This window comes from Psittacula echo, assembly GCF_963264785.1.
Source record: "Psittacula echo genome assembly, chromosome: 2".
In the NCBI taxonomy this organism is placed as follows: domain Eukaryota; kingdom Metazoa; phylum Chordata; class Aves; order Psittaciformes; family Psittacidae; genus Psittacula; species Psittacula echo.
In genome coordinates this window covers 58022069-58038250 of record NC_137737.1, presented here as the reverse complement: position 1 = coordinate 58038250, position 16182 = coordinate 58022069, and the positions used below count along the sequence as shown (strand labels likewise).

At 42.9% G+C, this 16182-nt stretch overlaps 1 protein-coding gene across 1 annotated transcript; it reads left to right on the top strand.

The window, feature by feature from the left end:
• The first annotated feature begins 1259 nt into the window (after positions 1–1259).
• ARF1 (ARF GTPase 1) lies at positions 1260–15963 on the top strand. Its single transcript, XM_080611637.1, has 5 exons — positions 1260–1406; positions 11396–11575; positions 12392–12502; positions 13155–13279; positions 14397–15963. Exons 2-5 carry the CDS (start codon positions 11428–11430, stop codon positions 14556–14558), a joined length of 546 nt encoding a protein of 181 aa, XP_080467763.1. The 5' UTR covers positions 1260–1406; positions 11396–11427; the 3' UTR covers positions 14559–15963.
• Positions 15964–16182: the final 219 nt, after the last annotated feature.

Sequence of the window (16182 nt, the reverse complement as noted above, 5' to 3'; positions counted from 1 at the left end):
GAAATAATCCTAAATTCATTATGCACATGCACTAACAGTTGTTTCTACACCAATCTCTCGAGCTTTTGAACAATATTATGGAGTTTTTCCATGTGGAGCTGAAAAATTGCTCTGTGTTCACCTATTCAATCCCATCCATCCATGTATTGTTAAGGTGAAAAAATTAAAAGGCTTTTTCTCTGCATGGGGAAACTGAGGCATGGAGGTGCTGGGGCAGCACCTGGCTGCACCACTCCATCCTGTGGGTCCTCTCCATTTCGCCTTTCCAGTACTAGAAACAGTAAAAATTTCAGCAAATTAGATATTAGGCAGAAGTTCTTCCCTGTGAGAGTGGTGAGGCCCTGGCACAGGTTGCCCAGAGGAGCTGTGGCTGCCCCATCCCTGGCAGTGTTCAAGGCCAGGTTGGATGGGGCTTGGAGCAACCTGGTCTAGTGGAAGGTGTCCCTGCCCGTGGCAGAGGGTTGGAACTGGATGAGCTTTAAGGTCCCTTCCAACCCAGGCCATTCTGTGATTCTATGAAACCCTGTTTTGTCTCAAAGACAAACTGAAGTGGCGGCAGAGCTACCTGGGAAAGGACGTCCTTCCCTGTAGTCCCGTTTTATTTTGGATAAGCGAGCCTTAAGGATTTTCCTTGCCTCTCTGTTGTGCCTATGCAGTAAAGACTTCGATGCCCAGCCGATACTGCTGAGCGCATGGAGCACACCGGCACTATCAGACGCCCATAAACCCTGCGCAGGGTGCACGGACATCTCTCAATGTACGTATGTAAGCCATGACCACCTCCCTGAGCACACAGCGCGACACACCTGCACGGAATGGCTGCCGCACGCATCCCCGAACAGCCCAACACGAGCAAGCCAGCAGCGTGGACCCTTGCCTGCCTTGGCAAAGGGCAATGCTGCACGGTGCCCATAAGGGCACTTCCCCGGGAATGAGGAATGCACGACCCGCACACGCCGTGGTGCACCACGCACGACGGCCGCTACACGACACACGACATACGACAGCTCGACAGACAGACCGATATCCGGCGCACGACCCACGCCAAGATCGCACATGCCCCTCCCACATCCGGTCACGACCAGGCTAGGCAGTGCACGGCGGCGCGGTATGGGGGCGTGGCTTAAGGAGGGGGCGTGGCCAACGCTAGGACACGCCTACCTCTGCATGGCCGCAGCTCCCCGCCGTAGCCCCGCCCTTTCCCTCCCCGCTCAGCCCCGCCCCCCAGCTGCCCTCCTCGGTTACCCGTGGTTCCGCGCGCGGGGCTGGCACTGACGTGGCCGGCGAGTGCCGCCATCTTGTGTGCTTGGGCGGAGAGCGGCTGAGAAGGCGCAGGGGGGAGCTGGCTCCGAGCGGGACGGTGCGAGGACAGACACATACACTGCCCGGGGCAGCAGCCGACACCGGTGCGTTCGCTCACATCTTCCCCTTCCCTCGTTTTAGCCCCGGTCCGCCGACGAGCTCCCCCGCCCACACCTCGCGGCCGCCGGGGGAGGCGGCGGCCCGTGTCCGGGTGTGAGGTGCCGCGGCCTTGGCACTGAGAGGAGTGGGCTGCGGGCACTGGGCGAGCGGGCCCGGTCGCTTCTTCCCGTCCTTCCTTTTTCTTCTTCCCACCCCACCGCGGCTGCCGGCGGGAGGAGAAAGCCGTAGCCAGGCCGCAGCGCAGGCCCTGGGGAGCGGCGGGCCTTCTGCAGGGGCGCTGCCCCATCCGTCCTCCTCCATCCCGCCTTTGGGGTTGGGTGACTGGGCCGGGACGGGAGGGGTGCCAGCCTTATCATTTCCTTGCTGGAGAGGCGTGGGCTGGGACTAGAGGGGGGGACCGCGCCGACCTCCCGCAGCTGCATAAGGCCCGGTGCCGCTCCCCCTATCGGAGGAATTAGACGGGATGGGCTTCTTCCTCCCCAAACTCTCTCATTCCGGCCTCTGCCCCGCCCGTGAACGGGTCTGGGGAAAGAGGAATTTCCTCGTTTTCCTTTCCCCCCAAAACCCTCCTCATAGCGGACCTCAGAGATTTGGTAGGGCGGTTGGGGAAAGGAGGCTTGAATGAAACTTGTATGAGAGAGGTTGTTTTCAACTAAGCCCTTGAGTGCTGAGTAGGGCTTTCTGCTGGGGTGACGGGGTGATTGCAAGAAGTTGAGCTTTAGCCTGGAGCAAACTGTGTGCTGTCCGTGTCTTGGTTTGATGGTCTAGGAGATCAGTTTTCCTTAGCGTAGCAGCTCCCTGTGGGAGGATATTATATTCTGTTTGAAAATCCTGTATCTTGTCTCTGTGAGTAGTTAACGTGATACTTCAGGCTGATAATCTCTGTCTGATAAAGGGATAGGCGAGCTATGCGAACCTTTTCACAGAGTATTTGCCCCAGCAGAGCACAGCTAAAACTCGGCTGGGTCATAAAACTGCCTAAATGTTGTGTTTGACATTGACCTTGTTCCTTTGCTGATAGTCTCTTGCCAAACCAAATTCCACAGGTTGATTAGAGTTGTATCCAGCAGTCTTGTTTTGAAATGTAGTTTTGTCAATAACTAAAATGTGAACTATTTATATAATACTTTGAACTCTTGTTTTGCAAGCCGCGAGGCTTACAAGACCCTTTCCCAAGTTATTCCATTAACCTTATTTTTCAGGCAAAGAAACCAAGTCAAACTAAATTGTCCAAGGTCATTTAGCAATATCATTATATTTGCTACTGATTTGGAGCACTTCTGTAGGAAAAAAGAACTGTAGCTGAGCCAGAGGATCGCTGCTTGGCTTTTGTTCATGGGTTTTATAATCCTATTGTCAGTGTAAGTACTCATAGTGTTACGAATATAGAAAGGGATTCTCCAAAAGGAAAGTTTACAGGGTTGGTGTGATGCCACTGACTTCCTCTGCTAAAAACATATCTGCAGTGCTTGAGAACCCTGTTGGACTGCTTTCCCTGTTGTAGTAATTATATTGGGTGAAAGGGTGAGGAAACTCGCCTCACTTGAACCTTTTAAACTCAGTTGCTTTGCCAAGTTTATTGAAGCTTCTTCTGTAGTAGAGCATCAGGAGTAAAAATATTTCAAACAGATGTGTTGCTCAGAAAAGCCTTTGCTTCTGCAGTGGTCTTTGACGTATTTAATAGGTGCTGGATTGTGTTACGAGGCGAACACCTGGATGTAAGTCAGTCCCCGATGGTCTGAGGCATTTGCTGAATTTTTAAGGTTGCCTAGTTGTGAAATAGTTGGAATCTGAAAAGGAACTGGGCAGGGGTGGTGCAATTTTGCTCAGTGCGCATAGTTCCCTGTGTGTGCTAAATCACACTGACCAAGCAGGGGGCAGGACTAGTCACAGCTTTTCTAGGCAAACAAAGTGTGTGTGGGAGTAGGGGGCTGGATTCTAGTCCCTATAATTCACCGCATTCTCATGTGCACTCCAGTTACATCTGTTTGAAAGCCTGCTTTAAGCAGCATTTCTACATCTTGCTGAGGCACTATTATCAGATAACCTATTGGTTGCATTAACTGGTGGAAGGAGGAGAAGCTCACAACCCAAGATTCCAGCTGAATTTGCAGTGGTGACATTTAAAGAACCATCTTTCTTTAAAAAGAACAGATCTTTTTAGAAATAAAAGCTGCTGAGATGTGTAAAGATGGACTTTCAAGCAAGAATTTTAATGGATTTCAGCAGCCTTTAGATTGCCTTACAGTGGGTAAATGTGGTGATTATAAGTTAACTTCTGAAAAGGAATAGTTCTGATTCTTTTTTTAGAAATCTCTTTAAAGTTTAGCTACTGGAATGCTACAGAGCTTGTATTAGAGCTAGCACTGTCCTCAGCCATTATTCTCTTTTCTTTAACTGATGAGTAAAGAAGTTTATAATCAGCTTCCTTACTACAGCAGCTGTTTTTCTGTGTTATTCAGCATGGTTTTTTTCTTTCTGCTTGCGAGTATCCAATTTTATTTCTTGTTTCTAACACATGCAAACATTGAAACATTGACTGTGGTACTACTTCTGCTGACGTTTCAGTTCTAATAAAACTCCCTTGTCTAATATAGCTCTTATTCATACACTGATTTTGTAGCAGTGACTAGCTGCGTGGGCTCTGCTTTGACAAATATTGGCCAAAATTGACAAAAAATTGACCAAAAGCCAATTTTATTACCAAAACTTTCATGTGAATTCTTGCTGTTTCTACTATGAGTCTAAATGTTGACTTACTGCCCAGTTACTGGGAATGAATAACAGGATATTTGGCTTAAAACTGAAGATTTTTAACTTGTGAATAGTTCAGCCTCAAAAAAAAAAAAAAAGGCAATGTTTATCTGGAAAGAAATAGCAGGTCCTCACAGCAGCGAGTACCCACTGTTGAACAGGTGACTATGAAGGCTCAGTCTGTGCTTGGGTGTCACAGCTACTTTAGTGGCACCTCTTTTATTTCCTGTGCAGCTGCAGGCAGACTGCAAGGATGTGATGGATGTGCTTTATCTAAAAGCATGAACAGCAACAGCTCCGGTACTTTTCCACCTGTCCTTTAAATAGAATATTTTCCACACTAGTTATGAAATAGAAGTAGCTTGCCCCCCTGCTTGAAGGTGAGAATAGGGGAATAACTGTAATGTGACGGTGGTGAGGCGCTGGCATAGGCTGCCCAGAGAAGCTGGGCCCCCATCCCTGGTGCTGTTCAAGGCCACGTTGGACAGGGCTTGGAACAGCCTAGTCTAGTGGAAGGTGTCTCTGTCTGTGATAGGAGTTTGGAACTGGATGAGTTTTAAGGTCCTTTCCAACCCAAACCATTCAATGAAACCTGATATTTTTGAGTATCAAGCCAAGCAGCCTGCCATCTTTGCTTGATACTGACTCTTTGTTTTATTCTGACCAGTATTTTAAGAGTTCTTGTGGCTAAGAAATAGGCCTGACCCAAAAGGAAGTTTTATCTGTTTTGCCCTTGTTTTGATCTTGTAAGTGGAAATATTTTCTGTTTTCCTGTGACTCTGACCCCAGTGCTCTCAAGAGAATATTACAGCATGTGGAAAATGCGCTATCTGGGTAATGTGTATAGACAGCAAGATGATCAACCTACTTAGGTTGAACGAAGGTGCTTCATAAGGAGCGGCTGTGTGTTGGATCTTTCACCTGACTTCTTGCTTGCAGTTGACTTGTCCTCTGTTTGCATTGAAAATGTTGTGTGCATTGGGGCACTTTTTAGTTGGTCACTGCAAGCCTTTGGTGGCCAGCTGTGCCTCATCAGATGCAAGTGCAATATTTATCTTTTATTTTATGTGATGCTTCAATGCCACTACCTTTCCTCAAACCTTTCCTAGAAGACATAATTTAGGGCACCTTTTCCATCTCATGCTTGTGGGAATATTGTCATAGTGGTAGATTTTGATCTCCACAGTTACCATTTTCCTAGTTTTGATGGGTACAACTATAAAGGAATTGGGGCTTACTGTTAATGAATTGCACTGAGAAGAGGTTATTGAAACGGCCTTTATTACAGTGTTTTTTACATCCAAGGTAATCCCCTGGTGAAGAAAGAACCTGGCTTACTTGTTAGCTACTTTTAAATTTTGCATGTAGTTTATGCCTAGCAATGTTAGTATAGTCTAAAGTAGCTCCAATAAAAATTATTTAGGCTAAAATCCACTGTTAAGGCCCCAGAGTTAAAGGGCTTGGGCTAATAAGTAGTCATCTTTCACTCGGGTTATCAGCTGTGGAAGGTCAGCAAACAGCTTCTAAAAATAGTTAAATATAACTGTACTGGTATATCTGTGTATTGGGCCACTCTGGGTATATATAAAGAAGTTTTTTGGCCAAGACTGGCTTTCAGATTTTGCTGTAACAGAGCACTTTAGTCTGTAAATAAATTACTTGAAATTCAAAACAATGCAGCTGTCCTTAATTGGCTGTGCCTGCTGACTGGTAGTGTGAAATACTGCAGCCCTAGAGGAAGCCTAAATTTTAGCAGTGTTCTATTCTTGTTGGATCACTTCTCACAATCTCTTTTAAATCACGCTTTATATTGTGAAGAACAAGCTGCCAAGTTAGATTTGCACTTTAAATTATTTGCCAGTTGTTCTTGCATGTAACACCAGTAACAGCTGTTGAGCTTGATTTTTTCTTTCCTTTTTTTTTTTTTTTAAAGAAAAAGCTTTCTCATTTCTTGCTTACGCCATGGGTTTGGTGATCCTTTGTGTGAATATTTTGCTTTTCTTGACATTTAATTTTAAACTTTCTAGACTGCTATAAAGTAGAAACATGATACAAGCCAGTTGGTGATAACTGACTAGATTTCAAATCAGTGTTTGTGTTGATTTGAGTTACTTTAGACCATACTAACATCACTAGACATAGACTACCAACAATTTAAGAGTAGCTTAACAAATACACCAGGTGCTTTCTTCACAAGGGGATTATCTTGGACTTAAATAACAAATGGATCGATTTTTATTCTCCTGTGACTGATAAAACTGGGGTGTTAATACCAGGCTAGGAATTCTGGGGTTGTGGGTTTTCTAATTGTATTAGAGGTGGAGTTGATGCTTAGGCCAATGTCAAGTGCACCTTTCTTTAAATGGAGACATGCTCTCGGTAGTAGATCAGTTGTCTTTGTAAGCGCGCCAGTTTTACTTGCCATAGATGTCTAAGCAAATAAAACAGGGTCCAGAAAACTACTAGGAGAAAGCTTTTTGGTAAACTTGCAATTGTTAGGGGTGCTAGCTTGTGCTTTAGCATTAGTATTTTGACTGATTTTATCTGTGTAATGCAGTCTGTCACTGGTAGCAGCATCATGTTTGTCTCTCCTTGAAACAGGCACTTAAAACAAAATACAGACATCCTAGGGAGACCTAACAGTTCCAGAGACAATAGATGCCTTCTGTGCCTCTGTCTTGCTGTGCTGTGCAGAGAGGAGATGGGGAATTAAGTTTTCATGACTTACCTGCATGGCTCCTGGCATTTTTTGGCTACAGATTGACAAAATGATTGTGCCCAGCAAGTTCTTGGTTATTCCACTTGGTAAATTTTGAGTGTTATTTTTTCACTGCAGGAGCCTTATGTGGTAAGTGCTGGTATTTAGAAGGGAAATAAATGTATTTCTATACTGCAGGCATAATTTAACTGAGTAATGCGTATGGCATTCTCTGTCTCTGATTTTGTCTGCTCTGGTATGTTTAAAGAAAGGATGTGAAGCTGAAACTGTAGCATTTTCCACAATTCCCAGCTTAGGGAAGTTTAATCACTATGTGGTTAAAAAGAACTTTTCCAGAGGTGCAAAATTACAGTTATGCAGAGTCTTCAAGAGGTAGTTGACTCTGATGTACTGCATACCCTTCTGATCATAGTTCTGTGGGGTAGCTTGTTAAGTAACAGCTCATCCAAGAAGTATATTTGACTTCTCAAGATAAGCAGTCTGAATGAAATGACATTAAAATTCATTAACATATGGTTAAATATACTGCAGAAGATTAAGTGTTGAATGATCTTCAGCCTTGAGATATTCCTCAGAGCTTTTATTCTAACCACCTGCAATTAATAAAAGCAAATTCCAGTTCTTACTTGTGGACCATCGTGCTTTAGCAGACACAAGGCTGCCTGCTCTTGCAGACACTCATTCATTTTTAACTCGCTGCACTGAGCCTTTCTGAAAAAGGCTGCCTGTTCTCCTAATTGCTTATCTAAATGTATCACTTACTAGAAAACAGGCTGCTGAAAATACTTTGTTTCCTGAAACAAAACGACAGTCTTACCCAGTGAGTGTGTGCCTTGCTATTTACCAAAGGCACATGATACCTTACTTGAACCTGCCTGACAGGTTTTTACTGCAGTGAGGATCTTGAGGTGGAGTAAACTAGTTAAGGTGTGCTTCAGGGCTTTGATAGCCAGGGAGAAACAACAGTCATACAGACAGTTCAGTTTTTGGGGTGATCTAGGGAGTGACAAGCTTCGTTTTCTACAAGCTGATGTTGCACTGAGAGCACATGCACACTAAGCGCTGCAGAAATAGTCTGCTATTGATTCAAATTGTTCCCCTTCATACACTTCCTATGTAGCCATATAGATGCCTCTTCTGAAGATGTGCTGAAGTACTACAAGCACCTCACAAGCCATAGTCTTTTACGTTTTCAGGCATTTTATTGAACTTGGACTTCTAAAATGATCCATGTAGCAATTACTGACAACGTTTGGGTTGAGGGAAAGAGAAAGTTAAGCTTCAGTATAGCATATAGGCAATATATTGGCAAGTCTTGATACTGCGAATATTGAAGATGCCTGAAAAGTAAGAGGATTGCTTGGTTCACCTAAAAGGGTCTTCAGTTTTCTCATATTTTCAGACTGTGTATGTTCTCATAGTCCAACTAGTGGACTGAACTGAGAATTAAAGTAGATTCAGATCTGAAGTACAGTGGAAGTAATCGCGTGATCTCTCAGCTGAGTTGTATTAATGGATGGCAGCAAAGTCCTGGGAAGCAGCTCTAAACTGCAGTAGCAGTTTCTGCTGTGGTAGTGTCTTTGATGTTTGATGGCAGGAAAAAAGCAGAGACCTGATGGCTGGTCACAGATGTGATGATGGTTTGGTTGGGGGTTTTAATGATACTGAGGAAGGAACTTGAGGTGCTTTTGCTTAGATAATAGAAAGTAAGGAAATACTGGCAGGGACAGTGTAGGGAGAGGAGAGTAATGCACAAACCATGGGAGTATGATTTCCTTTTCTGTGGCAATAGATTAACGTGATTTTAGCTGCTGGTCAGAGGATGGTGAAGATGGAAACCCTCTCTTTTGCCCCAGCAGTATCTAACAAGTCAGTGGTGGGAGCCACAATAATAGTTTCTTGCAGTTCTGCAGATGAGTTTCACCTGATATCTTTCTTTTAGACAGCAGTGATTCTGCTACTTTCTATTCAACATCTAAGCAGACTTGTCTTACAGGGGGTGGGCTGTAAACTGCACTTTACTGCCTATAAAAATAAATCAGACTTTCTGCAATGTCGCCTACCCTGGAGTATCAAATAAGTTAGAGAAGTGGTTTGGACAGTAGGAATGTGGAGGAAAACAAGAAGAAAATGGAAACCAAGTGCTTTAATGTATCTTGTCTTTACTTTTGGGGGGGGGGGGGGAGAAAGGTGAGGGGGAGAGAGATATAAAAACTGGTTATAAAGACTTCCTCAGTGGTGGAAGGCAGACTTGACCTGGAAATAGCTGGCAGGAAAACAAGGATCTAATGGGATTCACTACTTTCAGTGCAAAGTGTAAGCAACTTGTTCAACACACTTCTCCAGAGTGTGGAAACATGCCATGAATGTAAACACTAAGATTTTGCTGTGTTACTACTATTGATCAAAGCATTTAATAACCTATTATGCTTTTAAATATGCAGAAACAAATTCATTCTTTTGCAGGGCTTCTTAAGGTTCTCTTGCTACAAGAGTTCTTATGGTCATTTTGGAGCGTTACAAGAGTTCTGGTGAAACAATATGGTTCAACCCTGACTGTTGCTTTTCAGGCAAAGTATAAGATAGAGATGACATGAGAGTGGCCAGACAAAGGAAAGCTCTACAGCCTTCCTCCCCTCCAGCCCTGCAAGACCTACTGTTGTGGGCTGGGAAGTGAGACTTCCTGCTGTGTGTGTGATCTGGATAAATGGGAACTCTAGCAAAACTCTTTTCTCCACTTCCTAATTAACTTTCCTGTTTATACAGCCTTCATATATTCAAGTGGGAGTTGAATATTTATGGTTGTGCTACAGAAATATGAAGGAAATGGTGGAATAATAGAACTTTTAAACCTTCCATTTGGTTCTAATCCACAGGCTGCCCTGTCTGGCTTACAGACGAACTTAGTTTTCAAGTTTCGATCACATTGACCTTCAATCATATGAAATAAATGAAACTTTGAGTTGAGTTACTTCAGCAAGTTGAAGTGGTGGTATCATTCAGGAGCTCTGAAGTGGACTCTGACCTTCACTGTGGAGCTTGAGCTTCTTGTGCTAAGACATGTGACTTGGTTAATGTTAGTGCTGAAGTTTTGGGTTAAAAATCACATCCAGCAGAGCTTACTGAGAAGAGCAGAACTACTTGGAGCTTTCCCAGAGTAGAGTGAGGAAGTCAGAATTAATACATCCCTAGCAGGGCGCTAAATGAAGCTGGACAGATTTTTGTTCTGTGGTTCAAAGCTTGTTTTAATGGTCTTAAATATGTATTTTGTAAAGTCTATTTCAAGCAAGGATTTTGCTTCAGGCACAGAGCTACATTATGAAATACAGGGTATCTTCAAGAGATGATTCAAACTTCATGTTACATTTAAAATTGTGTGACTTGGTTTACAGGAAGCCCATCCTTTGACTGTTACACATCTTGGCTGTATGTGCTTCTACTGTCTTAAGCATGTATTTTCAGCTGGGCTCAAGTCTTTTCTTTTTAAGCTGACATCTGAGAGCTTCCAGCAGTAGAGGGGTGAATCACTGTCACAATGTAACATACTCATCTGTGCCTTGCTGTAAAGCTTTCAGGCTGCTTTTTCATGCTTTATATGAGCAGAATAATGATTCTGTTGGTGACCTTAAACTGTAAACCGTGTAGAAGTAAGTTAGAAAGGTGGGAAATTTGTTGTGGGGTGGATCCTTTCCCAAGGACACAGAGTGTCTGTGAGGGCTGGAATGGATAGGTAGTTCCTCCAGTTCCTAAACAGGAAGTTCCTGGCGATCTGAATCGCTTCTAAGTGTCCAAGCAGAAGTGTTGGCAGTGAAGGAAACAGCATTTATTTCTAAGCCGTTATCTTTTAATGTGGCTAATTTTCCATAGTTCCAGTAAATGTGAATTTGCTTCCTAGAGGTTTCATTCCAATGGTAATATAAGTAATACTGCTTTGAATTTACATTGTGTTCGCAGGCTGTTTCCTCAGGGATTGCGAGGAAGGAAGCTGTTTTGAGTAGGAGAGAATCCAAGCTATATTCTGAGTTTCCTTCACAAAAGAAGGACCAGCTATTGGTGTGCTGAGTAGCAAAGAGATGAGCACACGTTTAAATCTTTTTTAACTGCAGATTGATTTTTTAAAAAAGTGTATTTTCTGGTGACACTTTAGACTGCAGATAAATTGTCTTGTGACTGTGTGGGACAAAAAGTACCTGAAGCGGTCAGTTGTGTTGAAAGCAAACCATATATTCTGGAAACAAAAGTTTGAGAACATCATTTAGTACTAGAACGTCTGAAAGAATAGCTGAAAGATTTAAAGCACCCAAAGTCACGTTGTTTTATTAGCATTTTATTAGTTTCAGTGTATCTGTTCATCTTTGTATTGCTTCAGTGTGGGGTAAAAAACATGTATGGTCGTGTCTGTAAAGGATGTGTATTACCTGATGGTTTTGTTGGTGGTTTCTTTAGTCAGCCCACAGCCATTGGTAACTCATGAGTGATACTGTGATCTTTTTCCTCTAGACTTCACTGGCCAGTGAGAACCTATCTCAAGCATGGGAAATATTTTTGCTAACCTCTTCAAAGGCCTTTTTGGCAAAAAAGAAATGCGTATTTTAATGGTTGGTCTGGATGCTGCAGGAAAGACTACTATTTTGTACAAACTTAAGCTTGGTGAAATAGTAACTACTATTCCTACTATAGGTAAGTTGTGGGTTGTTCATGGGTTTTTTTTGTTTAATATTTATATAGGTGCTTGCTTTGAGATTTGGGTCTTACTGTTTGCAGCAGTATCTTACCCTGGTTGCCACTCTGCTGATTTAAGTAACCTGGCTGTCAGAACAAACACTTGCTAAAACCATGGTATGGACATGGCACAGCTGGATGTTCTGGCATGGGAAGAGGTTTACAAGGGCATGTAGGGATAGGACAAGGGGGAATGGCTTTAAACTGACAGATTGAGATGAGATCTGAGGAAAAAGTTCTTCCCTGTGAGGGTGGTGAGGCCCTGGCACAGGTTGCCCAGAGAAGCTGTGGCTGCCCCATCCCTGGCAGTGTTCAAGGCCAGGTTGGACAGGGCTTGGAGGAACCTGGTCTAGTGGAAGGTGTCCCTGCCTGTGGCAGGATTTACAGCTAGATGGTCTTTAAGGTCTTTTCCAACCCAAACCATTCCATGATGATTTTTTGAGGGTGACTGCCTTATCAGAGACATACCTTATTTGTAGGCCTTAAAGCTCATGGGGTTTTGATGAAACGTAGTTTGCTCTGCATTTTGTAGCTGCTTGGATAGCAAATTAGAGCTGTTGTTTGTTTGATTGCAGTGGGGGTGGGAGGAGGAGCTTCAGAGAACCCATGTTTGTCTGCTTTGAGGTCTTCAGTGTAATATTCTGCTTATTTATAGTAGATTTAAATTTTGAGATAACTTTTTAGACATTAACATTCTGAGCATGACTTAGTAAATACAATAGGTCCAGGGCCACCTATGTTTAACTGGAATTTTTGCCACAATTTCTCTTTTAGGCTTCAATGTGGAAACAGTAGAGTACAAGAACATTAGCTTCACGGTGTGGGATGTAGGTGGTCAGGATAAGATCAGACCACTCTGGCGCCATTATTTTCAGAACACACAAGGTGAGTCCAAATGCTTAAATTGCAGGTTTCCAGAATCCAAAAGCTTTTTTTAATGTCCTTGCTGGGATAATTCTGCAAGTTTCTGTGGAAATATTTGTTATGATTAAGGGTGTGTTTGTGTGCTGGTCTGGTTCTTCTGTTAAGCTAGTGCAGGTTCAAAGAGGGATGGGAGGAAATCTAGAAACCAGTCTTCCTTGTTCATCTGACTCAGAGCAAGTTCCAAATTCTGCCTTTCTTCTGTAAGCATCACAGCTCTCTGCCCTCACTTCAAAGTCTTTACTACAAGCTTTAACAACCCTGGGAACTGAGAGTTTGTCACTTCTGCTGCTGCTGTGCCTTCATAATGTGCATGCATTCAAGTCCCGTCACAGGATTTCAAGAGTTGCTGCTCCTTGGAAAGTACCAAGTGGTTATGTAGTTGAAGAACACAATTTCCAAAAACGCAAATGCAAACTAGCACTTGCTTTCACTAGCTTTCAGCAAGAACACATTCTCTCAGACATGAGATTACAGTAATAAGAAATCTGTGTTTTTCTAGTAATGGTGTTTTGCATTAATTTATCTTTAAAGCTTAGCTCTGACCTCCAGAGGTATTTATCATTTGTAAATAACTTCTGGTATGTGCTTTTTCTGATTGTTTGCTTATTTCTAGGTCTGATTTTTGTGGTTGACAGTAATGACAGAGAACGAGTGAATGAGGCCAGAGAAGAGCTTATGAGAATGTTGGCAGAAGATGAGCTTAGAGATGCTGTTTTATTAGTGTTTGCTAACAAACAGGTATGCCCAGAATGACGTCTTGCTGTAAGAAATCTTGCAAATGTACAACATACTTGTAAGTGCTAGATGTTGAACATAGATGTTTGGGATTTTAGTGTAATAATAGATAAGCTCTCAGTGACTGTCCATTCAGTTCTATTGAAGACAGCAAACCTGTAGATTGAATTGCCCTGTTCCCATCTGGAGGAGTATCTTTTTTAGCTAATAGAAACTTGTATTTTCAGTGTTGGGGAAGCATTCTACTAGTTTATTTTTAAGGTTGGCTTGGCTTGGCTCAAGTACAGCACCCTCCCAAACTTCCTCCAAACAGAGAGGAAGGGCAGAATGCCAGAACCTCCCTGAATTAGTCAGTTGGGCTGTTGAGGGGCACTGCTCATGATGGTGGGAGCACTCTTCTGACTTTTAATTCATTTGTGTTGACGTGTGAGCTGAACACTTCCAGGCCACAGAGTGAGCTGAGAGGTCTGCATCTTACTGCTTGTAAGGGCCTTGGTAGCTTAAACCCAAAAGTTGGCCTTAAACAGGGCTAGTAAACTTACAGTAAGAACAGCATCCTGCTGCGATCAAGCACACCATCAGCAATTTTGCTGACAACACTGAGCTGTGTGGTGCAGCTGATGTGCTGGAGGGAGAAGGGATATCATTCAGAGGGACCTGTGTAGGCTGGAGAGGGAGGACAATGTAAATCAGTACTAAGCCGAGTACTACTTTATGTTAAAACTTGACCTTAAGTCATATCTGCAGTCACAAAAAAGAAAAAAAAAAAAACCAAACAAAAAAAACACTTTCCTGAGTGGAAAGTGAATGAAATGGCCTTGAATTGTAAGCAGTTCAGGGTCAGCACTAAGGGGCCTGATGACTTGATCCGAATGTCAGCTGTCTTCCTTCTGTTTTCTGAAGAGAAATATTCTGTAATATGTGCTTTTGATAGTGGTGTTCAGCCTTTGACACTTTTGTCAGTAAAGGGGAAATAGCTCGAGTATAGAAGTAATCCACCAAGTTTTTCTTAAAGAGAAGTTCTACGAGGTCTTAAAACTGATGATCAAAAACGGCTGAGGGAGGTGGGCATTTCTTCTTAGTGAGTGGGGGAGAAAATGACTCTTCTTCCTTCCCTCAGGACCTGCCGAATGCGATGAATGCAGCAGAAATCACAGACAAACTTGGACTGCATTCTCTTCGTCACAGGAACTGGTATATCCAGGCAACCTGTGCTACTAGTGGAGACGGTCTCTATGAAGGACTGGACTGGTTGTCCAATCAGCTCCGAAACCAGAAATGAAACCATAAACCTTCCTCTTCCCTCTTTTTCCACCCTTCCCTCTTATTTCCTCCTATTCGCCCTTCGCTTTACTCTAATGTGGCAAACTGTGCTACTTTGTGGTATTGAGTGCCGGAAGCTGTTTTCATTTCTTTTGTCACAGTATATATTGCATCATGCTGTAAATGTGGCAAATACAAGCCTGAAAACAGTTAGGTTTCTTATTTAATGTAAATAGTTTTTGTTTCCAATGAGACAGTTTCTGGTACTCCTATGCAATATTACTCAGCTTTTTTATTGTAAAGAATCAACTCACTGTTTAGTACTTGGAAGGGATTTCAGTGGGTCAACACAAGGGTTGCCAGTGGTCCTCGTGCAGTAGAGCTGTATACTATCTCGGCTGGGTTGTGAGATCTGTGAGATCGATTTTGGCGGTTGGTTTTTAACCTGAATTCTGTATTTTTTTAAGTAGTCAAGGAAAAGTAAAAACACTTCAACATACCAACGTTTGACGTAGCTTCTGCCGTTGTAGCTCTGAGTGGTGACTTTTGATTCTTTCGAGATGGTGAAGCAACGATCGACACCCAATTGGCTTCATCTGGTTAAGGAACAGATCATAACCAGTACATCTCTGGCTCTTTCTGTAGCTCACAGTGCGTGCTCATATTTGTTCATAGATTTGTCAGACCTGGTTTAGATGAGCTTTTGCAGACTCATGCTAAACATCTGACTTTCAGTTAAGGCGAGGTTTATCACTTCCATTGAACTTGAGATTATTTCCAGAAGTCAACGTTTTGTCATATTTTTCACAAGTGTTTTGTACTTTTCTTGTGTGTAAACCACTCCAGAAGGCAAACCTTTCCACAGAAAGCACAGCCTGTACTAGTCCTAAGCTCTAGAGGCAGAAAGTACTGTACTTAACGCAAGAATTGCCATGAAAAACACCAAACATCTATGTATAGCGTCTAGGAAAAAAAAAAAGCATGAGAGTTTGGAGAGTCATTCCACTCTAGAAGTATTCAATCCCATTTTGGAACAATCCCATATCTGTATATGTGTGAAAACCCTTGGCATCCCTCATACTGCAAGGTTCAGATTTGCCATCAGAAAAAAGACCTCTTTACTTTTCTTTTGTATTTTGATAAAACACTGAAGAAGCTGGAGCTGTTAAACTTTAACTCGAGGAACTATCAGAACTGGTTTATTTAGTGTTGTGGAAACCTTTATTGCTTTCAATACACACTTAGTAATCAACTGTTTTGTATACTTGTTTTCAGTTTTCATTTCGACAAACAAGCACTGTAATTAAAGCTATTAGAATAAAATCTCTTAACTATTTCATGGTTTTTATGCCTTGCTGTTCATTTGATCATCTTGGCAGAATCATAATGAAATACTTGTTGAATAAAAAGTTTCATGAAACTTGCACTGGTATCACGTTGTTTTGTATCATCTTTGTACGGTACCTGCTGCTGGATTAACACCAACCCAACCAGCGTTTTGCCACATCAGTTTGCATGAGAATTTCGGGACATCTCCTATGTTTCCCAAATAATCTGTCATTCCTAGTTGGACTCATGGAAGTGAAGAGGTGGGTAGCAGTTCTCCAGTCTTGGCTGGTGATAATTGGCTTCTGCTGGAGTCC